The 24348-nt window shown below is 47.7% G+C and overlaps 1 protein-coding gene across 1 annotated transcript; it reads left to right on the top strand.

The window, feature by feature from the left end:
• The first annotated feature begins 10 nt into the window (after positions 1 to 10).
• On the top strand, positions 11 to 23621 carry LONP1 (lon peptidase 1, mitochondrial). The gene is made up of 18 exons (XM_075444139.1): positions 11 to 90; positions 3066 to 3154; positions 3553 to 3672; positions 6297 to 6525; positions 7090 to 7151; positions 7741 to 7870; positions 8268 to 8351; positions 9958 to 10178; positions 12113 to 12251; positions 14385 to 14563; positions 15774 to 15861; positions 17307 to 17429; positions 18207 to 18323; positions 18600 to 18740; positions 18826 to 18991; positions 19999 to 20207; positions 21513 to 21677; positions 23235 to 23621. The coding sequence occupies exons 3-18, from the start codon at positions 3596 to 3598 to the stop codon at positions 23397 to 23399; spliced, it is 2295 nt and encodes a 764-aa protein (XP_075300254.1). The 5' UTR covers positions 11 to 90; positions 3066 to 3154; positions 3553 to 3595; the 3' UTR covers positions 23400 to 23621.
• Positions 23622 to 24348: the final 727 nt, after the last annotated feature.

The following is a 24348-nucleotide window of genomic DNA, read 5'->3' as shown; positions in this document are numbered from 1 at the left end:
CCGCTGCTCGTCCCGGAGCATTTCCCCAACGTCCCGCTCATCGCCGTGACGCGCAACCCCGTCTTCCCGCGCTTCATCAAGATCATCGAGGTGCGGGGGGGGGGGGGGCGGCGGGGTCGCGGGGGGGGCGGCTGCTCCCGGGGGCCGCCGGGTGCCCGAGGTGCTGCGTCAGGCGGCTGACGGGAAGGCCGGCGGTTCCCCAGAGCTGACGGCTGCTCCGTGTCCTTTCTGTGAAGGCTGAGCCAAGGCGGCCTTGGTTCAGCTGCGCGGGCTGTGCCGCAGCGCCGGGAACAGCGTTGCTGCAGGGGATACACTGTGAGCCGCAAGAGGGGGACAGCCAGGGGCCAGGGGTTCGGGAAGGGCAGGTCCTGCTTGAGCAACCTGATCTTCTGCGAGCAGGTGACCCGCCTGGTGGACCAGGGACAGGCTGGGGATGTTGTCTGCCTGGGCTTTAGTAAGGCCTGGGACGCTGTTGCCCACAGCATCCCCCTGGAGAAACTGCCTGCCCATGGTCTGCATGTGCGTCCTCTTCACTGGACAAAGAACGGGCTGGATGGCCAAGCCCAGGGAGTTGTGGTGAACAGAGCTAAATCCGGCTGGCGGCCGTCACGAGCGGTGTTCCCCAGGGCTCAGTGTTGGGGCCAGTCGTGTTTAACATCTTTATCAGTGATCTGGATGAGGGGATCGAGTGCTCCCTCAGTCAGTCTGCAGATGACACCAAGGTGGGCAGGAGGGCCGATCTGCTCGAGGGTGGGAAGGCTCTGCAGAGGGATCTGGACAGGCTGGATCGATGGGCCGAGGCCAACTGTGTGAGGTTCAACAAGGCCGAGTGCTGGGTCCTGCCCTTGGGTGACAACAACCCCACGCAACGCTCCAGCCTTGGGGCAGAGAGGCCGGAGAGCTGCCCGGTGGGAAAGGCCCTGGGGGTGCTGGTGGAGAGCCGGCTGCCCATGAGCCAGCAGTGTGCCCGGGTGGCCAAGAAGGCCAACGGCATCCTGGCTTGGATCAGGGACGGTGTGGCCAGCAGGACCAGGGCAGCGATCCTGCCCCTGTACTCAGCACTGGTGAGGCCGCACCTCGAGTGCTGTGCTCAGCTTTGGGCCGCTCACCACAAGCAGGACATGGAGGGGCTGGAGCGGGTCCAGAGAAGGGCAGCGAGGCTGGGGAGGGGTCTGGAGAACCAGTCTGATGGGGAGCGGCTGAGGGAGCTGGGGCTGCTCAGGCTGGAGAAGAGGAGGCTGAGGGGAGACCTTCTCGCTCTCTGCAGCTCCCTGCCAGGAGGGGGGAGTGAGGGGGGCTGGGCTCTTTTCCCAAGCACCAAGTGACAGGACGAGAGGCAATGGCCTCAAGATGTGTCAGGGGAGGTTTAGATTGGATATTGGGGAAAATTTCTTTCCTGCATGAGTGGTCAGGCGTTGGACCAGGCTGCCCAGGGCAGTGGAGTCCCCATCCCTGGAGGGGTTCAAAAACCGTGTGAATGTGGCACTTGGGGACATGGTTTAGCAGGCCTGGGGGTGTTGGGGTGACGGCTGGACTGGATGATCTTGGAGGTCTTTTCCAGCCTGTGATTCTATGATAAGAAAGCGTTAATTCAGTCCAGAGCAACACTGGCGTGGTGGGAGAGGGTGCTGTGAGCCGAGGGTGGCAATCTCAAACTTTCAGTGTGGTCTTTCCCCTCTGCACCTCTGTGTGTGTTTTTAAGAGCCATAAATTTGATCTTGGATGTGTGACTTGAGCTCACAGTCCAGAAATACTTTTTCCTTCGGAAATGCAACCATTTTGGAACGAGTATTCATAACTTTGCTCCTCACCAGCGTTTTGCCAATCTGATTTTGGTGGCAGTGTAACAAGAACTGAATAGTGTCCTGTTCCTGTAGCATTATTTATCATAATGTTATTTCTACTGCAGTGTTTTTCTGTGCATCCACATCTAATACGTGCAGCTTTTAGTGTCTTTCTAGATGTGTTGGGGGAAGGATAAGAGTGTATGTTATTATGATCTTTAGGCACACAGTCATGTGACACTTTTATGTCTAACTCATGAATTTCAATACGCAGGTCAGCAGTGCCTTACATTGAGATTATTGTTAAAGGCGCTCTCTCATCCTGCAAATCAGTTGTGCCTCCGTTTAATACTGTATTTCCTGACAGTGTGGAGTCTCTGCAGTGAATATGGAATTACTAATTCTGTTGTTTCTGTTAATCTCTGCGACACTGGCAAGCGCAGTTTGACTAGACGTTGTGCAGGACTAAAGCAGGCGTGCCAAGGTTAGAGCAGGCCAGCGCCGGCGGAGCTGCTCGCGCTGCTCTGCCAGGACCCTGCTGTTCGGTGTCCAGAGCGCTGAGCAGCGCAGCTTGTGCTGTCAGAGTGAGAGAACACGCGGTGCTCCGCAGCGTGACTTCATGCAGCAGCAAAGTTTGCGAGGAGGTGTTTTCCCGGTCGCTGAGGGTTCGGCCTGCTGTGACGACAGTTGCAGCGGTGCTGGAGATCTGCCAGCAACAGATACGTGGCCTCCAGGAGGGAGAGGGGAAAGCAGGAGGAAATCCTGACGGGGACTCGAAGCAGGGCCCTGGGCAGGCGGGTGGGCGTCGGGGAGCAGTGGAATAGCGGGGCCGTGGCAGAAGAGGCTTTGCGCTGGGGCGGGTGGGCAGAATTCCGTCAGTCAGCGGGGTGGTTGGACTCGGTCCCCGGTCAGAGTGGAGAGCTGGGACACGCAGGTGTGGGAGGGGAGCAGAGCAGTGACAGCAACAGAAACTCTTACAAAGCGGTGTTCAAGTGGCGGAGAGGTTTCTTGCCCGCAAGGCTTGTGCGGGTTAGGCGTAGTTTCTCCCCCTGCCCTCGAGCTTTTCTTACGTACTCAGTGACTTGTTTTAATCACTCAAAGTTCATCTTTCTCTGATATTCTTCCACTTCCATATTTCTGTCCCCTAATGAGGGTAAGAGTGGAAAATTCTGAAATTAGACTTCATAATTCAGTCATGGGGTTTCACCGTGCCTGGAGTTATGTGTTGAGGATGCAAAGCTTACGGAAAACCCACCTCTGACTTCATATCTGTTGTCCTAGGTGAAAAATAAGAAGCTGGTTGAGCTGCTGAGGAGGAAAGTTCGTCTTGCCCAGCCTTATGCTGGTGTTTTTCTTAAAAAGGATGACAAGTAAGTCGTTTCTCTTGATCTTTTTAAAAATTTAAAAATAAGCTATTTCTGTGACTAGGCTGCATTTAGACTAAAAGCTGTGATCTGAAATTCCTGCCTTGGGTAGCATTACAGAAATTGCGTATAGGCTTGGACCGTCCTCGTACTGGGCCAGTTTCCGTTGCCACCGCCAGCACTGCTGGGAGCTTGAGGCTGTTATCGTTTGGGAGGGGGATGAACCATCCAGGTAGTTGGGTGGTTTGGAAAGGGGCTGCGTGGTGGTAACGGGGGGAAAACAAAGTGTCTTTGCTGCTGAGTTCAGTATGAAGTTCTGCAGCCAGTGGTTGTTTTCTTCTTTGTGTAATCTTACCTGCTTTCTCAAGGTTCTGAATAGCTGCTCCCATTTTTTTCCTCAACAGCAACGAGTCTGATGTGGTGGAGGATTTGAATGAGATCTACCAGATGGGAACTTTTGTACAGATTCATGAAATGCAGGACCTCGGAGACAAGCTGCGTATGATAGTCATGGGACACCGGAGGTAATTGCCTGTGCTTCCACTGCAGCTCACCAGACTTCTTTATAAACAGATATATCCCTTTATTGTTTTCACCATGTATATGTGTTTTCCTACACAAGTCCTTAGGGCAAGCTTTCGCTTTGTTGCCACAACGTATCAGTTTAGTGCTCTGGTGCTCCAGCCCGATGTTCTGTGTGCTGTTACAGATGTGACGGGTTAGCCCCAGAAAGGAAGAGCCAGTGCCTCTGGTGCTGATAGAAACTGTAGCGTCATGCAGGGGAGGATTCATTAAGCTGAAGTTTAGCATTTCTTTGAGAAGTACAGCAACGTTTAGTAATGATGAAGGAAATTCTGTGGAACTACTTCAAGCCAATATTTTTGCTTTAAAAAAAGGAAAAAAAAAGTCATCCAGAACTGTAATTATGTCTTGTCTACAGAATCTTGTCCCAGAACTGAGTTGAAGAAAACAGGATTATTGTGGGGATTATAGGTTTAGCTATTTGTGTCAAGTATTTTGAGCTAAGACAATATAAAATTGTGGCTTTAAAAGCATCAAATAATTCATTTCCATTAGAAGGGAAAGTACAAGGACAGAAACGTGGTGGATGGCACAGATCCATGGTGGGTTTTGCTTTGAAGCTTTGCTTTTTTCTTTGCACTCACTTTGCTTCTGTTGCGTTTGTTCTGGACAGCAAAGAATGAGCAGTAGTTCTCGAAGCTGGAGTTGTGTGAGTTTGCAAGTCAGCTCCTTTCCAAGTGAAGTCTTGATGTCCTGGTGCGTTATCAAAGCACAGCCTTGTTTGATTAGTTTTGGGAAACAGGCAGCTGTTGGTTTTGGTTTACTTGGAATAAAAATATTTCCCTATAACTTGGAAGGTGTGGGGAATTGATCTTCATTTATTTGGTTGAGACACAGAGCACTGGTCAGTCACATCCATGGGAACCGCACTGGGGATCAGATCTGAGGGGCATTTGTGGGGAAAAATAAAGAAAAGGAAACTGTTATATCAGGAGCTGAAATAATGGAATGCGGTGTCCCGCAAATGTGAGTCCTCCCATTTCTAAATCCCTCCCTTGGCTCTCGCTGTACCCCTTTTGGCATGCCTTCTGGGGCAGGGCAGCAGCCTCTGTGTTCAACCCAGAGATATTTCACACCGACTGGCCAGCTGCCTGCTGCCAAACTCTTTTCCAGTTGCCCTGCGAGGGGACGGTGTTCTATCCGGCAACGTACCTACCACCAGCAACCCCACCCTTGGAAAAGGTTTTTGAACTTAATTCAGTGACCTTAGTTTTGTGGCTGTATTCTGTTGACAAGAGTAGTCAAAATTAGAAGTTGCTAGTGGCAGGCAGTTGGGGTAGTTGAGGTCGTCGTATTTTTTGAAGGAGATCACGTGGAAAATAAGACTGACCCCTGCGCGTGGAGGCAGCTGTGCCGTGAGCCAGTTGTCCTGTGAGCTGGGCGTCTGCTACGCCACAGTGGAGATTTTCTGGACTCCGCATTCACAGCCTAGTAAGACAACTTTGTCAAAGGCTGTTGCAGTGCCTGTTTGTCTAGCACGTGTCTTTAGTGGGGAAACCTTTTGAGACAGTGGAGAGGGCAAGATTTTGATCCCGTTCAGGAGAGCTGTAGGTCCTAACCGGTATTGAAAATGTCTGATGTTGTATGCACAGCAGGCAAAAATCAGGAAAGTTTAAAAACAGTGAAAGGGAAACTAATTTTTTGGAAGGTGTTTATGCCATGTGATCTAGCCTGTCCCTTATAGGGATTAATACTCAATTAATTGGTGTGGAATATGTTGGGGGTTTGAGCTCTTTCAAAGTCATTGTCTAGGAAATCTCTTTGTGTAGTAGACCAAAATTTCAAATGTCTAGGTATGGAATGACTTCGAGGTCTCTTATACGCATGGTGTGTAATATTTAGCATTACAGTAGATAATGCAGCAGGTGTGGTTTAAAGCAGAGAGATTGCCAAGAATCAGAAAACTGAAAAAGCAGAACATTATATTCAGAATTAAAGTGAAACAGTGAACTTGCTTTTCAGGAGAGACGAGAAGAGTATGAATCCACATCAGAGTTGTTGGTTCATCTAGCTAGAGAAACTAGCTCCTGAGCAGGCGTAGTAACAGTGGTGCCTTCTGAATTGTTCTGTTCGCGTGCTGCAAATTGTCACTGAGAAGTCAGTCTGTGATATTGAGCTTTGTGTGCATGTGTGTGCTCACCAACATTATTTAGATCATTTTTCTTTTAATCATTAGAAATCTGTTTTTGTCATTCTGCAGCTGGTTGAAGCTAAGACAGTTTATAGTAAAGGTACTGCCAGCTGCCCTTGGCCTCTCATTCACACACCAACAGGCTAGTTCAGGGGTCAGGTAACTGTTTTGTGTGGCAACTTACTTATTGTAAGTTTACTTAGTCCTATCAGTATCTACCACTTCATTATCACTGTTTTACTAAATCAAGCCTTATTATGACAAGATTTAGCTTTTAGTTCATTTTGACAACACGTAGAGCCAGTCACCTCTGTCAAAGTTTGAAATTTTAGTTTACTGAAAATACAACTGAAACTCTTTCCTTTTCGTGCTGCTGAGCTGAAGCTGCATATAGCAGAGGAGAACTGATTGTAGCTTGTCTGTTTTGGCTTTCAGGATTCGTATAAACAGGCAACTCGAGGTTGAGCCTGAGGAGCCGGAGAACAAACAGAAAGTCAGAAGGAAACAGAAGCGCTCCAAGAAAGAGCCTGAAGAGGAGCTTGGAGCAAAGGACCAAGCCGTGGAAGTGGTACTAGATCCTGTAGCTGCTCCCTCGCAGGAAATTCTCATGGTAGAAGTAGAGAACGTGGTTCATGAAGATTTTCAGATCACAGAAGAGGTTAAAGTGAGTGAATTAATCATGCAAGCCTGGACTTGTCCTGTAGAGTTGCACCTACATTTCTTGCTTAAAAGGAAGAGTTCTAAAATCAGGCTCTAATTTCAGGCCTCGGAAACACCAGTTCTTCCTTCTCCCAGTCACTGCCTGAGGGGCTTATATGGAAATAATGATTTTTCGTTAGAACAGCTCCTTTCCTTAGAACTGATCACTTCAAACAGTTGCTGAACAAGGAGATTGTGCCTGCTTAAAGCTGTGTAATATCCCCTATCAAACTGAGTCTTTGCGCCGAGGTGACTTGAGTGGTCAACCTGACCATAGCTTCTGGCCAAGAACCAGTTAGGTTTTGTGCTTGCGGGAAGGCAGCCTGTAGCCCTGCTTGCCTTGCCTTGTGTCCAGGAGGAAAAACACCCGACACCAAGACCCATTAGAGCGCAGCGTCGCCGGTGGGTACCCAGGGGCTGTATTTCTGTGCTCCTGGGCTGGAGAGTTTGGAGAATGCCATATTTGTGTTGCGGCCTTGGCTGTCCTTTTCCAGCCTTTTTGTTGATTACATCTTTGTTGTGTTTACAGGCACTTACTGCAGAAATTGTCAAAACCATCCGGGACATCATTGCCTTGAACCCCTTGTACAGGTATGTGTTTCCCGTGCTGCCCTGCCTTGGGAGCAGCGTGGTCTCAGGCGGGACTAAACTGAGATTTTCCATTCCATTTGTCTTTTTGCTGTAATGAAGAAGAGATTTTTGCTGAATTGTCACTTAGAATTTTGTTTTGGGATGCAAGCTTTGTCATCCCTTGTTAGAAACGGAGGGGGAGTTTTGAAAACCTGAGGTGAAACTTCGATACGAGGTAGGACAGTAAGTCCTGTGGCAGGTGCTCTGGGTCTAAGTGAAGCTCGCTGCAGTAAGTATCGTGGTCTGATCCGTGTGATGTGAGCATAGTAAGAGTCTTAGCATACTGGCACGCAAAAATTTTACATAACTGTTAAGAGAGTATTTCATATATTTGAGTTTATCAGTGATCATTCATTTTATGAAGTGATTTATGTGTTTGTTACTGAGTATTGCCTTAGTCAAATTTAAAAAGAAAGAGTTATTTTTCTATAAAACTGATCTGTGTTTCATTTTTTTTACTCTGTCGTGACAAGTAAATAACTCTATAAGGATATTCCCTTATGAATGTAAAAGTTTACTGAGCATCTTGGGTTTATTACCGTTTTTTCAGAGAGTCCGTACTTCAGATGATGCAGGCTGGACAGCGTGTGGTAGACAACCCTATCTATCTGAGTGACATGGGTGCAGCCCTAACAGGGGCAGAGTCGCAAGAACTGCAAGACATCTTGGAAGAAACCAGTGTAAGATGAAGCTTACAACTAAAGCTTTGAGAACTGAGTTGAAAATAGGTCTGTTGTATGTCATGGTGTCCGTACCAGCCTCGGTACAGAGGGGACATCAGTACTGTGTTTGATGATAGGTTAATATCAGTGACTGGGTTCCTGTTGAAGGATACAGGAAGTCATTAATAACTTGCCTTAAGGGAAAGGCTGGATGCTCTGCATCTTTGGGGGCAGGGAATTCTCTTGCACGTGTTGGCTGCGTGCTGTGGAGTTGCTACACGGTTTGTCATTTTACATCTGCAAGTGCTGGAGAGTTCTCCCAGACAACCTGCTGGAGGTTTTCTTCCTCCCTTTCTCGCAGGGAGTTGCCAAGAGTACAGTGTCTGAAAATGGATTTTGTGTCTGTATTTTACAGATTCCCAAACGGCTTTACAAAGCCCTTTCCCTCCTAAAGAAGGAATATGAGCTGAGCAAACTTCAGCAGCGTCTTGGAAGGGAGGTAAGTTTTTCAAGTAACACATACCTTGTGTGTATTTATATCGTGTCCACCACTATGATGCCTACCATGGCCAGTGAAGAATTTAAAGCAAGACAATGGTACACACTCTAAAGGGATGTTACATTAGAGTTAAGATTTGATATTCTCCTTTGGTAGAAATTTCATTTTTCATGCATATTATGTAAGTGGCAAGACATGAGGCTGTGGCATTATTGATGGATGGACTTGATGATCTTGGAGGTCTTTTCCAATCTTAATTATTCTGATCTAGTTAGCGGTGTCCCTGCTCGCTGCGGGGGGGTTGGACTAGATGACCTCTAGGGGTCCCTTCCAACCTAAAACTTTCTATGATTCTATGATTCCCTGATCTGCTATTAAAATGTGTCTAAGTTCTAATTTCAGGCAAGCAGGTAAATCCTAGAGGACTGCAGTTTACCAAGCATCAGTGTAAAAAGAAGCAGCTGAATACTGTATATAGCACATAATAGTGTAAATAGGACAACGTTATTTTAAAATACTCTCTGCTAACCACTGTGAACTGCGATAGTTCCTGACTCTTGTGAAGTTTAAATCAGAGTACAAGAACTGCATCAAAATGGTAACTAAGCGTATGAAGTACAAAGATTTGTGTGTGCGGAGTCAGAAGTTCTTGGGTTTATTAATTCCCAATAATTGGGGTTTTTAAAATTCATGTTAAGTGCAAAATGCTTTTGAACCAGGGTAGGAATTGTTGGAGACTTCTTAAGCAAATTGGACACATGCAGTCTGTGGGACCAGATGGGATGCATCCAAGGATGCTGAGAGGGCTTAGCAGTGTCGTTATTTTGTTGTCTCGATCATCTTTAAAAAACTGTGGTGACTGGGGAGGTTCCTGGTAAGTGGGAAAATGTAAATGCCGTGCCCATTTTCAAGAAAGAGAGTTGGGGAGACTGCAGACATGTCAGCCTGCCCTCAATCCTGGGAAGATCATGGGGAAAATCTTCCTGGAAGCTCTGTACAGCCAAATGAAGGAGGACGTGATTTGAAAGAGCCAGAAGGGATTTTCCAAGAGCAAACTGTGCCTCATCAGCCTGATTGCCTTCTCTGATAAGAAGGCCAGGAGCACAAAGGGAGAACAGTGACAGCTGTGTACCTTGATGTCAGCAAGGCCTGTGTTGTGGTCAGCCATAGTATTCTTATGACCAAACTGGGGTGTTACAGACTGGGAGGGTGTAGTACAAGGTGGCTGAGAAAACCCTGGCAAGGAAGGCCAGCTGCATACTGGGCCACATTTGCAGTTGTCTAGGCAGCAAGTCCACAGAAGTGGTTGTTCCCCTCTGTTTGGCACTAGGGAGATCACATCTGGCTTGCTCTGCCCAGCTTTTGCTCTCCCTAGCATAAACGAAAGACTGAAGTACTGAATCATGGCCGGCAGAGGCCACCAAGAGGTGGAGGGAGCTGGAGTATGTCATGGAGTCAGTTTTTATATTAGAACATGCTGCAAACGATTTCCGAGTAGTATGTTCAGTTTCTGAGGAGGCTGTAACTGAGAAGTGTTTGTAAGCATTTGATGTTTGAGGGGTTGTACCAGGACCAGAATAGTCACTGTATTTGTTGCTGTGTCTAGGTTGAGGAGAAGATCAAGCAAACGCATCGGAAATATCTTCTCCAAGAGCAACTGAAAATCATTAAGAAAGAGCTGGGTCTGGAAAAAGAGGACAAGGATGCTATAGAAGAGAAATTCCGTGAGCGACTAAAGGACCTGATAGTGCCAAAACATGTCATGGATGTGATTGACGAAGAGTTGAACAAGTTGGGCTTGCTGGATAATCACTCCTCAGAATTCAAGTGAGTGCGTGACTGTGTCCTCTGCTATCAGGGTTAGTTGGGAGAAAGAGAATTCAATACAATTCGGTGAAGCTCTTACCTAAAGAGTTTCTTTTCTCTTATCGTCATAGTTGTTTTCCCTGAGCGTAGCACAGAATCACATCCTAGCTATGGTGGCGTTTTCCACATCTCCTATGTTTTACTCTAATTTACCTCTTTTGGTCATTTTAGGTCTTCTCTTGCAGCCTAACGCTGTGGATAAGAACTGTGCGGTTCCTGACCCCTCATGAAGTGTGCAGGGATTTCTTCACCCTGTCATGTTGGCTCTTCTCTCTCGTACTTGGGGTTTTTCATTATATGTGAGAGAAGAGAAGCTAGTTGCTAACACATGACCTGAGGCGGGCCCTGAAGGGTTGGGACAGGGTTGGAATTGCAAAGGAGTGAGCAGCTTTTACCCCGTAATCCGTGATGTGGATTGTCAGAAACCGAGCTTGCTTTGAACGTTTCTTGTCCGTTGAGGCGGTGCGTGCTGTACGGTACAGCAGTCAGTGTAGTCACCAGCGCTTTAACGTCCTGATGTTTGCCCCTAAAACAGAGTATATTTTATCGAGTAAAAGATGGTGTTTGAGGGCAGACATGTCATTTGGATGAGAAACATCTTGATAATCACATGCTGGGAGGAGGCTAGGAAAGACAGTGGGCTTCACAGCCAGCATAGTGCCTTTCCCTCGGAGTAGTAACAGTGGTAGCGGGAGAAAAAAGCCGAAGCTCTGTTGGTGCGGCGATTGCCACAGAGTGAATCCTGGGATCAGCCAGCCAAGTGTGGGAAGGCTGTGCTCCTCTGTGTTCGTGACTGCACACAATTTACTACTCAGTGCATCTTGCAGACCTCCTTGTACATTTGAATCCTGATCTGAGCGTGCAGAGTTTTAGAACAGAAGAGCGCTGCTTTAATGTGCTTGTGTTCTCCTCAGCAGCAGTCTGTTTAAACTGATTATCTCTGCTGTCAGCTTCCACATGAACATCCTTATCTCCCAGTCTTAAATCTTTCTCTGTCGTGTTGTACATCCAGATATTTTTCCTTCTGAGCCAGGAATCTTTCTTATTTACATTGTCTTGGTCCACTGGGGAAACAGCAAACTGGTTTTCTGTCTTTAAGTTTTGTGACCTGATCCAAACAGTTGACTACTGTACAGTAGTGCAGAGCTTGCAAACAATCCTGCTCGTCTTCTGCCCTGCACCAAAAAAATCATACAGGGGATTTGTGTGCAGAGATCTAGGTCTTTGCATGGCATGTTGGAGGTTCTTTGTCTCAGGAAAGCAAAAACTGTGAAATAAAGCTTTGATTTTTGGGGGGGGAAGGGACAAGAGAATGAAGACCATAACGAAAGGTTAGCAAAGACTGCCCAGATACTGATTTTCTGTTCGTAGTCTCCCTTTTCTATGATTCCATGATGTTACGGTTTAGCCCCAGCCGGCAACAAAGAGCCGTGTGGTCCCTCTATCGCTCCTCCGTCCCGGTGCGGTAGGGAGGAGAATCAGAAGAGCAAAACTCATGGGTTGGAAGAAAAACAGTTTAACAGAACAGCAAGGAAGAGATCAATAACAACAATAATACTGATAAAAAGAATATACAAAGCAAGAAAATATGGAGTGCAATTTTCTCACCACCCGAAGCCCAGCTCGCTCTCGAGCAGTGATTACCCTGCTCCAGCCAGCTCCCCACCGTGAGCATGAGACGTGGTATCGAATACCCTGTTTGTCTGGCCAGTTTGGGTCAGCGCTTCTGGCTGTGTGTCCCCAGCTGCCTGTGAATATTAACGCTATCCAGCTGAATCCAGTACCCATGAGCAGCTGATGTCCCACTTGTTCAGGATGAGGTTATTTTGCAAGGCCGTGGAGAATGGCGTAAGCTGGTTGTTGTCAGATCACTCTCATTTGTGTGTTTCTGACAGTGTTACACGGAACTACTTGGACTGGCTGACATCCATCCCATGGGGTAAGTGTAGCGAGGAGAACCTGGAGCTGACCAGAGCCCGAGCAGTGCTGGAGGAGGATCATTATGGAATGGACGACGTCAAGAAGCGAATTCTGGTAAGGCAGGGATAGGCAGTGTGTCCCATTTCACGTTCTGCTTAGCATCAGGCATTTGGGTTGTGCTTCAGATTGCAGCTCTCCGTTGAATTTGCGTTAATTCATGGATCAAACAGAAAGCTGAATCAAAGAACAGAATGTTCTGCTGGTCGGTTAATGTGTTTAATTACTCGTGGCAATGAATGTCCTAGTCTGATTTTGAACAGCAATATGCTGTTCTGCTACTTAATGCTGAGCAAGTGAACAAGTGTCCGAGGGAAGCAGTCTCTGGGTTTTAATCAATTTGTTCAGAGACTACTGAAATGGTTCCACTTGACTGGTGAAGTTACCACCTTTCCAAAACACACTGAACCTTTACTCATACCTCTGAAATTAAGAAGGGAGGAGTTAGCCAAGATGCATGTTTGCCTCACAACCTTTACCTCTCCCCAGAACTGTGTTGGATGCTGAAAGGTGTATAGTCTGTGCAGTACAGCCCTCGGAAGCAGGCGGGGTAGATGTCAGTGTTGCCTTGTTCCACAGCTTCCGTCGCTTTTGCCTGAGGATGGTCCCGCCTGTGCTTGCTGTGGTTAGGGAAGGTGTTTTGGATAAGAGCAGATGCTTGCAACAGGTTGCAACAGCCTCAACAGCTTGCTGTGGGAACTGCCTGCCTTCCCAGGGGCCGGGAACAGGCTCCTCCTTGTAGCCAGCCAGCGCATCCAGGCAGTGAGAGACAATCCCAGTGCTGGTGGGATTTGTATCGTACTGGGCAAGTGTGTGGCAGTGCCCAGTGGAGGGGAGACCGGTGCGGATACTGACTTTGCGTTAACAAATCACAGTGAGAGCTTGGCAGATTTGGTGAAGCTGTTGAGCGTAGCTGGCCTCAGCCTGGCCGGTTCCTTCCGAAGAGAGCAGTAAGGCAGTTTCTCTTACAGTTCCTGCATGTTCCTGTGTATAGCAGAGCTTTGTGTTACCTTGGGGACAGCACCGGTGGCACTTAGGCCACCTCAGTAGTTGCTGTCCACAGAAACCGTGTAGGCATCTCCTAAGCTAACAGTACGATATCTTTATATACAATGAATAGTAAATTCTTGGACGTCCTGGGATTTTTCTTTTATTAAATTGCTTTTGTCCAATCTCTTCTAGAAAAAGATAAAGGTTGTGAAGTATCCCCTCGCTGACAGCCAAAGGGGACATCTTTCCGTGATAGTGCCCTAGACTTGGGACTAAATCTCCCTATCTGATGTATTATTTTTAGTGATTTGTGGTAGGCCTGTTGTTGCACGCTTGCAAGCAGACAACCCCTTTTGAATATCGGTCTCTTATGTGGCTTGTCAGCACTACCCATGCTGACTAGCCCCTGCCTTTGTACAGAAATAGGTTGAGTTGCATCATACAGCTCTGTGGCTCTGATTACTGATGTGATTAATTCCATGCGGAGAGATTCCCCAGTTGTAGCAATGCAAGTGAGGCTGATGATTTTAAGGTACTGGAGAATATCTCCCCAGGTTTAACCCTGAATTAGATTGGTGCTGTTGTCTGTGTATAGCATTGCTGTGGAGTTCAGTGCTGTAGGTGAAAGAGTTCAAGTCTGGTCTTTGCCAAATAACTGGCTTCTTACAGGGGAACCACATCTCTGCCCACTTGCACAGTGATTTCTCAACTGTAAGTGTAGGTACAGTTGAGACTTCTGTTCTGAACCGTGATCTTTTGATTTCTCCACTGTTGAGTGTTATTTGAGGGTTGCCAGGTACAGGCGTGTGAAAAGATGGAAGTTTAACTTAGCAAGGAAGAAGTGGCACAGTAGGAGATGCTCACCTGTAGCTTGAGAGACTCGAGTGAGAGCGAAGGAAGCTGGGAGAACTGGGAAGTCTGTCTTCCCCCTCCCAGACAGTGGAGGGAGAGACTGCTTCTCCCAGCGAGATGAGTACAGAGCGCGAAACCCAGAGACAGCCAAGTGTGTAAATAACCAGAGGAAAACCAGGTGCACCAGTATCCTTACTTAGCTTCTCCCCTTGCCCTCCCCAACTCCTCTGATGACCAGTTTTGTGTATGGTGCTCATTTTGTAATTGTTGCTTGACCTGATAACACACATGTTTTGCTGTTGCTGCAGTTGCCCTCTGTTCACTGCTGGTGCTTCGTCTGTTCTGCAGGAATTTATAGCAGTCAGCCAGCTGCGAGGATCCACCCAGGGGAAGATCCTGTGTTTTTATGGCCCGCCTGGAGTTGGCAAAACCAGCATTGCCCGCTCCATTGCCAGAGCCCTCAACAGAGAGTACTTCCGCTTCAGTGTAGGAGGGATGACTGATGTAGCAGAAATAAAAGGACACAGGTCAGTGTGACTTGAGCAGTTTCTCTATCCAGCAATTTTTGCTAATGCTGTCAAAATAAGAACTTCACTGAAGTTGGACCATGGTTATCATTTTCACCTCTGTTCTGCCAACCCTTGCTGACAGGAGTTGGGATACAGGAAGAAGTGAAAAGGATGGCAAAGGGCAAAGTTTGGAACATAATCATATTCTTGGCTCTGAGTGCACTCCTTGCTTCTTGTGTATGCTCACGCGAGATCTTTGGAAAGCTGTGTGAGCTACCCAGAAGCGTTGGACTGGTGCTAAATGCTAATTCCTGTCTGTCTATAAATGCCAGCACTGGAGAACAGTGACGTTTTGAACAGGGTCATTCACGTGTTCAGGTGTGATTGCGACTCGCTTTCTGAGTATCAGGAGGGAGGTGCTGCATGAGGAAAACTTGAGAACAAGAGTATTCATGGGGAGAGCAAGAAGGCACGAAGACAAAAATCAGTAAATCCAACCCTGCTATGGGTTTATTTTCCTTCCACATACACCTAAAAGCAAAACTAGCAGTGTTTTCAAACTAGTAAGAGTAGCTGTTCTGCAGTGTGAATTGAACCTGCGAGGTTCTGCCCTGTAGGATACAGAAGCAGAGAGAAATACTTTCCGTACTTTCAGGATGTTCTCTGCTCGGAACCTCTTGGCGTTCACTCCATCGTTACCCTCTTGCTGCGCTTCTGTGTGTTCCTGGATCCCAGTTCCCTCTAGCAGAAAGATGGTGTTTTGCTGTTAGCAGTTTGCTCCTTTGGTGTGTCTGTTGATTTACGCTAATCTTCCTTTTATGTCCCTACCAAGTGAGGGAATGAAATGTTCCCTTTTCTAACGTTTCTTTACCCAAAAAACAAGAAGTAGTGACTTCAGAGATTCAGAAGAGATTCAAAACAGAGATTCAGAAATCTCTGTTTTCAGCCTTACCTCTTTGCTTCCCTTTAATTTAAAAGTGGTTAAAACTAAAGATAATAACTGCAGTCTGGGAGTATTCTGCTAAAATTCATGTCTGATCTCGACTAGAAACAGACTTAGATGGGTCTTGGTGCTTGCTATGGTGATGGAGAATGCTTTTGATAGATGTAGAAGAAATACAGCCTTGTTTCCCAGCAGGATATACCTGTTCCAGCAGCTGCGTGCTGTGCTGGGTGATGTGTGCTGTGCTTTACAGTGGTTCCCTAAATACAGTCTCTGGTAACACAGGAGGACGTATGTTGGAGCAATGCCAGGAAAAATCATCCAGTGTCTGAAGAAGACCAAGACAGAGAATCCACTTATACTGATCGACGAGGTGATGTATCTGGTCTTTCTTCTAGTTTTTGCTCTTAAAAACCTGTATCAATTCTTGACCCCAATAGGAGAGGTGAAGCAGTAACTTTTCTAAAAATCCCAAGGGGTTTTTTTTGTTATTTACATGAGGGTGGGTTCTCAAGTTCTTTGGGTGACAGTGATACCTTAGATGCTTTGTTTTCTCTTCCTATAACAGACTTCAACTTTAATATTTCGGTTGTGGCCTTCTCATTAAGTTGCAGCCATGTGGGTCATGAGGATCTTAATGGAGCTGGCTCGATATTCAGAGGCTTCAGTAGCTCTTGTGTTCCCTGCCTGCTTTTGGGTACATCATTGTGCACAAAACCACTATTGCCCATGTGATTATTGGAAAGATACACTCTCTCAGCAGGTCTAAAGCAAGACTATAAGGAGTGAGATGCTTACAATCAATTTGTAGTCTGATCTGAGAAAAAAAGAGAGGGGGCTACCAGCCTACTGCTTTGTGGAGAAGCAAATAAGGACAGGATATAATAGCAGGTGTTCTGAATAGCCTGAAGGTCAGTCTGGCCTCCTCGTGTGCTATGCCTGGAAAAGACCAACGGCAGATGTTTTGGGAATGATATGGGGGACCAAGAAACTGGCTGATGAGTTGCAGCGTAATGTAACCAATGAGCATCTTGATTTGAAAGGTAATGAAAGCTGTAGGTCATGGCACTTAAGTGGTGTTGGTGAGGAGCGTTGTGTTGGCCGTAGTAGCAAATTGCATTATGTCCGTTTAGTTAACACTACTCTTTAGGGAGAAAAAGCAGTGGAGAGTGGCCCTGTTTTCTCTTCCAGCATTGTCTATGTGCTCAGAAGAAGAAGTCACAACAGCCTTGGACATGGTCTTGGGCAGCTGGCTCTAGGTGGCCCTGCTTGAGCAGTGGGGTTGGACAAGATGACCTCAAGAAGTCCCTGCCAGCATCAGTCGGTCTATAATTCTGTGAAAGCAGCAAAGGTTGCTGGCTGAGCTGTGATGAGTGGCTGTGTGTAGGCACTTTGCGCCTTGGGCAGAGTAAGGAGAGTGTCTTAGCTTACGTGTTAGGGAAATGGTATAAGCTAGCACCCTGTAGTCCTCCCACTGTGGAGTAACTATTCTGGTCTGTGATGGTAGCTTGGCTTAGCTTAATGACTAGCAGCCCGCTAATCCATGATGACTCACTTGCTTTTGAATGTGTGTGTGCTCCCTGAGACTTCGTGGAGCTTCTCTACAACTCTGTTAATGTCTTGTGCTTTGTCAGGCATGTCGTGCTCACCATGGTAGGGTAGTGGGGACGTGGGTGAATGCACAGAAAACTGATAGACTTGTAGTGACTGTTTATGAACAAATGTGAAGATTTTCAGATGAAGCCTCTAAAGAATCTTTGTGTGAGAGTTTATTGTGGTGAAAAACTTCTTGGAGCATTTACATTTTTTCTCCCATAGGTGGATAAAATAGGAAGGGGATATCAAGGGGATCCATCCTCAGCCCTTCTAGAGCTGCTGGACCCAGAACAGAACTCTAACTTCTTGGATCATTACCTTGATGTTCCTGTGGATTTATCGAAGGTATTTCTCTCTTCGGCAGAGCTTGTGGAGCTGGAATGTATGAGTGTGTATAAATGCAGAGGTTTCCTTTCCACGAAGAGATGCTGACATTTTAGTCAGGTGGAAAGTCAGACAGATGGGATTGAGACACGAGTGGTATAGGGCAGTCTCTGCAGGGGCTGGCTTTAACCAAAGTGTCTGTATGTACTTAAGAGAACACGATCGCCAGCGTATGTCCTGTAGTCCTAACTCCCTGCAGAGCTAGGGACACAAAGATGCGTGGTCTCAGCTAGAAAAGACAGGAATTTTTCTTCTCTGTAATGGTTGGCAGAGTTGCTATCAAGTGATGTGGCCTCACGCTGCTGGCCAGCTTTTGGATTTGGTTTTCTTCACAAGCTCCCGCACTGTTTATGCAGCTAATCATTAATTGCAGAGTTGGTGGATTAGAAACATATATACATAATTTGGTCACGTCTGTGCTAGCTTCTTAGAAGGCAGAAATAACTTAGAAGTGAGATCTAGATCTCCCCAGGCAAATAGTTTCCTGGTCTGTATCGGACCATTCCGATTTCCCAGTTTGTGCAGTGTATATTTCTAAACATTTATTTTGGGGGTAGGGAACATCGTACTACGTAATTCTAAAATCCAAAACTTTTCCTGTAGTAAAAACTACATTCCACAGAGAAGATGATCTTGCTCCAGCCCTTCAGACAGAGAAACACAGAACTGAGGAACTATTGCTTAGAGTAAAGCACCTGGTTAATGAAAATGCTTACTAGGATCTTGTAACACTTCCAGGTACTTTTTATTTGTACCGCCAATGTAACGGAAACCATTCCAGAGCCACTGCGGGACAGAATGGAAGTGATCAATGTATCAGGATACGTAGCAGAAGAGAAACTTGCAATTGCAGAGGTAAGAAACCACTGATGTGCTGTGAATTACATCTGATAAAATGCTTTTGGCAGATTCACATTTAACATATTTACATCCGTGTCCAAAAAAATGAGGCACGTGGCATTTTGTGCGGAGTTCCTCTGATTTGAACACCCAGTTAAAGTAACTCCAGTGTCCCGTGGGCTGTGGGCTCCAGAAGATGGCATTCAGCTAACAGCAGAATGGAGTGAGTGGGAACCACCAGGCTTTTGTCACGAAGACTGACAGAAGGGTGTGGGGGATGATTTCTTTCAGAGGTACTTGGTCCCTCAAGCACGAGTTCTGTGTGGCTTGGACGAAAACAAAGCCAAAATCACATCGGATGTCCTGACTGTTCTCATCAAGCAGTACTGCAGAGAGAGTGGGGTGAGGAACCTGCAGAAACAAGTAGAAAAGGTGAGGGGAAGTTGTGTGTAACAGTGACCATTGTGCTTCAGCCTGCTCAGCTTTTTCTACAGAAACAAATTGCTGTCTCACTCAGGTATTGAGGAAATCTGCCTATAAAATTGTGAGTGGAGAAGCAGAGACAGTCCAAGTAACACCCGAAAACCTGCAGGACTTTGTAGGAAAGCCCATCTTCACTGTGGATCGCATGTATGAAACCACTCCTCCGGGAGTGGTGATGGGTCTGGCCTGGACAGCTATGGGTGAGACAAAACAACTTTTGCGTTAATGTCTACATTTCTGTATAATTTTCAAAAATTGAATGTGATAGTCAAACTGAATTTTCCCTGCTGAGTCCAGTGAAGTTCTACAGACACCAGTAAAATTAACTTCTGTGGCTTTGTAAATGCTGATGACTTCTTCCATGAAGAAGGGACCCTTTCTTATTCCCTTGCCCAGCTCATTTTAGCTTCAGGCCATCGTGTTTTCTCTTGATAGTCCATATCCCATAGGAGCCACAAACATTAGGAACAGCAGTGACTAAAAGGATAAGCTTTTTCAGAGAGCACAAGGCCTTGTCTGCTTCCTTCAAAGCAGGAGGAGCCATTCTGGCTTCGGGCACCGCTGAGGCGTGCTGTATCTCTTCAGTGATATCACAACACTGAGTTGGCTTTCGATGTCAAGGGCAGGTAGAGGTATTCTAGCGCGCTGTTGGGGTGGGTGCAGTTGGCTAGTTACCATTCATTGGATTACTCCCCTAGTAACTTGGGGGCTTGTGTGCACCCCACAGTATGGAAATGCAGCATGCAGCAAAGACATTGACCCCTGCATACCGTAGACCTTGAGTAGAACTGAAGTAAAGAGGGAAGTGATCGGTATGGTGGAGAAGGTAAACAGATGTCTGACACCGGAAGGCTGAACTGGCTAGGGGTGTGTTATGGTGTGAGCTCATCTTACTTTTTAGCTACGAAGAGCCTGAAACCATTATAAGAATGGATTATTTCTACTAAATAGGGGTTTCATCCAAATTGGTAGAGTGTGAAGTCCAAAGAAGCAGTGAATGGAGACTGTCGGTGCAGTGCTGCCGAGATTTCTCGCTAGCCTTTCTGAAGGGATTTGGAGAGCAGGTTCCTACTGCTCTGTACCCAAGAGCTAGTGTCTCGGAGAGTCCCAGTTCCAGGTTCCTGACTTTGTTTCTGCATCACGAAAATCTTCTGCGTTGATTTTTCCTTAACTTTTCTCAGGATGTTGTTTTTCTTTTCTTCCTTAGGAGGTTCCACTCTGTTTGTTGAAACATCCCTGCGGCGACCCAAAGACAAGGAGAACAAGGATGGCTCCCTTGAAGTCACAGGGCAACTGGGAGATGTAATGAAAGAGAGTGCTAGAATAGCTTACACATTTGCAAGAGCCTTTCTGATGCAGAAGGACCCCAGCAACGACTTTCTCATGTCTTCCCATATCCACCTGCATGTGCCAGAGGTAAACTGATGCGGAATTCACAGAGCACGCGTAGCAGTGAGGCTGGTTTGCTCCACTAGACACGAAGCTTCAAAGCACTGCGTTTGTCTGTATGTTGTGCAGAATGTCCTCTTTTAGCAGTAAAACCTAGAAAAGAAGACATTTACCTCAGGCTCCTGTGGAAGCATTCTTAGGAGCTATGTTTCCATTCCTTTCTGCACGTGGTGAGAATGCAAGGGCTTGGGTAACGCTGTAAGGAAGCCCAGACTGCTCTCGTAGCTGTTGGCCCTGTTGCACAGATGCAGAAACCATGGCATAGAGATAAGCGATTTGGACAAAAGCTGGTCTGCAGCTACAAGGAAACCAAAGTTTAGGTGTCTGTGTTACCAGGCCTTCGTAAAGCCTTCAGGTCACACACATCGTTGAAAATACTACTCTTGATCTCTGTGCCATGGCTCCTGGTCCGTATAATGGCAGTGATTGCATTTTTGTAGTGTTTGGGACTGAAAAGAAGCGCACACACTGCTCCGAGGGGCTCAGGCACTGTGTAACAACTGGCTTTGGGCGGGTGCTTACTGAAGACAAACTCTGTGCTATCGCTGTGCCCAGGCTTCGCTTCTGAACTGCCGCATGCTTTAACCCAGCCCGCAGTCTCCGCGTTGCAGCTTGCTCTGTGGCCGTCGAGGTACCTGGCGTTACCTGTGTGTGTTTCCTGGAGGACTGGAGAGCAGCAGGCGCTATCTCTGCCTCGGCTCCCTCGCAAACATTCATTCCTTTTGCTCTTACCTCAGAGATCCGTTTGGTCTCAGACAAATCCAGACTGTCACTAGTTCAGGCCTGGATTCTGTTGGGCTTTCTAAACTGAAGGATCTTTTCTGCCTTGGATGTTTTCAGTATTGTCCTCCACTATTTTGTGACTCTTGATGCTCTCTTCCCATGTGATGCTGACCTCTGTTCTTGTTTCCATGGCTGGCTTAGGTCAGCAAAAAGCTTCAAAGCATTCATGTTCTGTTTCTTGCTCATGTTGCTTATTCAAAGTCCGGAGCCTGATGAGTATTGTGGTGGCATCAGGCCGGAAACCAAACTGTAGACTCGGGGATTATTTCTCATGAATAAGATGAGGGGTGACATCGTCGCTAATAGATGGGCCGGTTCAAGTACCAGGATCCCATCAGTGACACTTTCACCACAACCTCTGTGTGACCCTCTGAACCTGGGGCCGTGTTAAAACAGCAGTGGCAGAGGTGTTGTCTGGCTTTGCTGCTCTTTGGATGAGCTAAAGGCGGGGAGGTTGTACTTTCTTTTTTTTTTTTTCCCCTCAAACAGGGAGCCACACCAAAGGACGGACCAAGCGCAGGGTGCACTATCGTCACAGCTTTGCTGTCGCTGGCCATGAATTGCCCGGTGAGGCAGAACGTGGCCATGACTGGAGAGGTGTCGTTAACTGGAAAAATTCTTCCTGTTGGTGGAATCAAGGAGAAGACGATTGCGGTAAGAGCTCTTATCGTGTCTCTGTGCATCACCTGTGGGAGAGAGCCCTGGATTCGGCTCGGCGATGACTGGGACAACCAGCGTGATTGCTGGCGGCAGGGGAGAGGCAGTGATTCAATGTGTGCTGCAGAGACACCTGCGGGGAAGCTCGGGGATCTTGCCTGTGTCTCTGGCCATGAGGAAGGAGAGGGGAGCCCCGGCTTCGTGCCAGGGTATCGTGTTGGTCTAGTTACGAGACTGGTAGAACGAAGGGTGGAAGGAGGGATGATGTGGCTGTTAAAGCTGCCTTCCCTGTCACCGACTGGTGTGCTCCAGTGGTCTGTGCTGGGTTGAAGTGCCTGCTTAAGGAGGGCACCCTGTGTAGATTTGACGGTACCCATTAGGCGTCATCCTTCACATTAAGGCTCTGTTCCCTAGTTCCAGCTTGAATTTGCCCAACTTAAAAGTTTCACCCAGTTATCCCTACGTTTTTCTGGTTTAGATGGAAGGAACTTACTTTTACCGTCTGGCATCTTCCCCTGTGAAGTTTCTTTGTACATCATAATCAAGCTACTTAATAATTTTTTTTTAAGCAAGCTGTATAGACTGAGTTCTCTGAAGCACTCTTGCAAGCACTGGATTTATAGTGGTGCTTGCTGTTTTGGTTCCAGCCCCTCGCAGTGTTCAGAATTCTTTCCCAAGCGTTGAATCTATCTCCGTACTTCTCACCTGCACAGCTCCTGCCTACCTCGGCCTTGCATCACACACCTTTTTGTCTTCAGGAGTGGTACTGGCTCTTTCAGTTGAGCTGGGGTTTCGCATCAGTGTTCTGTCCCCAAATTGGTTTGGGCTACAGCCTTGTGCAGCGCGATTCGTTTTCCTCACGAGGCTTTAAAATGGGTCATTTTACATTTCGTGTTGTGGTCGTCCCTGCAGAGGGACGAGCGCACGGTAGGGATGGCTGTGGCACTGGTGGCTGGCTGCACTTGCAGGAGTGTGAGTGGCCACACAGGGAGAAGTGCAGGATCACCCACAAAGTGAGTGGGAACCAAGCTGCCACTTGATGAGCGGGCTCCGCTTTCTGGACTCCTTTCGATGCAGACGTCCCTGTCAGGTTCTGCAGAACCCTGTACGTACCGATGGGGTGGGTCAGTCTGACAAGCTGTTTCCAATTCTGCCTTTGATTCTAGAGTTTATCCTCCCCCAGGTTGGAACAGACTTTTAAAACTCTGTAAAATAGTATGAATTGCTGTAACCAATCCCCTGCTGTGCTGACCTAGTCCTGCTGAAACACCTCCCCCTTCAGCTGTCCCTGGGAAGGTGGGACTGGAGAGCGGGACTGGAGAGCGGGCTTTCAGGGGCTGGGGAGAGCACGAGCTGTCCTTGGGGGCATCTGCTGTGAGTAACGCCCTTGGGGGCATCTGCTGTGAGTAACGCCCGTGCTGCGCCCCCAAGAACAGAGCCAAGCCAGATCGTGCTCCTAAACTGTTCTTGCTTTCTGAAACGGGAGCGCGTGTGTCTAGCAGACGGCTGGAGTTCCAGGACTGAGCAGCCTGCCTAACTTCCTTTTCCCCGCAGGCGAAGAGGGCCGGCGTCACCTGCATCATTCTGCCCTCAGAGAACAAAAAGGATTATTACGACCTTGCTGGATTCATTACGGAAGGACTGGAAGTGCACTTCGTGGAGCACTACAGCGAGGTATTCGACACGGCGTTTTCAAAGCTGGATTCCGCTGGAGGATGACGTTCTGCAGCCCGGTGCCTGGAAGGGGGTCTGTCCCGGAGCGCTCGGCCCCCGCCCAGAAATGCGGTGACCTGGGGGCCCTCCCGCAGGGGACATGGAGCTATCGCTGCTGCGCAGCTGCTGGAATGAATTACGGCTTCGGTAGAATAAAGTGTGTTTTTCACCCTTTAATATTGACTTATGATCCACATTAAGTATTTCCAATAAAACTGTGAAATTTTACCTAAGGAATGTGCATGTTACCAGCCCCCAGCAGTGGAGCTAGCCCAGCCTCTTAGAATTAAAGATTTTTCAGTAATTTCACTGTAATTTGAAGTACCTGCTTCTGGAAACATGCACTCTGCAGGCAGCGTGGGGGCACCGGTACTTGAGCAGCTCTCGGAAGCCTCTCCCTGCCTTGGTGTGTAAGCCTGTGCTAGGGAGGGAAACTGAAACCCCTCTCCAGCAGCTCAGCAGAGTCAGCGCCTCCAGATTAGATCCCAGGTCGGAACCACCCGAAGCAGCTCCGGGCTGAAAGAGAGAGCAAACCTGGGCGAAAGCGCGATGTGCTCAGCGTCAGCAGCGTCTGCACTGCACCCCAGCCTGTTCGCCACTGCAGCTCTGTTCTGGTCACGGAGTGGGAAGAGGAACTGAACATCTCAGCATGCCTATCAGACAGTAACAAGCCCAGGCCAGAGACCTTGAGCACTTTCTCTTACGGCGAATGCTAGAAAAACTGAAATAGGGGGAACTGCAGTTCCATGAAGTCCAGCTGAACTGTATTTCTTTGTGCTGGAAGAACAGCACTTGCCCTGTCTCAGCAAGGTAGCCCTTAGTGGAGGATACGGAACCATCCCGCTGAAATCCAGGGAGCTCTGCCTGCCTGCGATGCTCTTGTGATTGGGCACCACGCTGCAGAAGGCAGGGCGGGAAGGGAGGGGGCAAGGGGAAACAGCTGCCCAAGGCTGGA

This window comes from Opisthocomus hoazin, chromosome 27 (genome assembly GCF_030867145.1).
Source record: "Opisthocomus hoazin isolate bOpiHoa1 chromosome 27, bOpiHoa1.hap1, whole genome shotgun sequence".
NCBI classification, from domain to species: Eukaryota; Metazoa; Chordata; class Aves; order Opisthocomiformes; family Opisthocomidae; genus Opisthocomus; species Opisthocomus hoazin.
Note: the sequence above shows the minus strand (reverse complement) of the source record. Positions and strands in the feature narration are given on the sequence as shown.

Coding starts and splice junctions, on each gene's coding strand:
- LONP1 (XM_075444139.1), top strand. CDS start 3,596: ATGGGAACTTTTGTACAGATTCATGAAATGCAGGACCTCGGAGACAAG. Junction 10,179..12,112: donor AATCACTCCTCAGAATTCAA/GTGAGTGCGTGA, acceptor TGTTTCTGACAG/TGTTACACGGAACTACTTGG. Junction 20,208..21,512: donor TCCACCTGCATGTGCCAGAG/GTAAACTGATGC, acceptor CCCCTCAAACAG/GGAGCCACACCAAAGGACGG.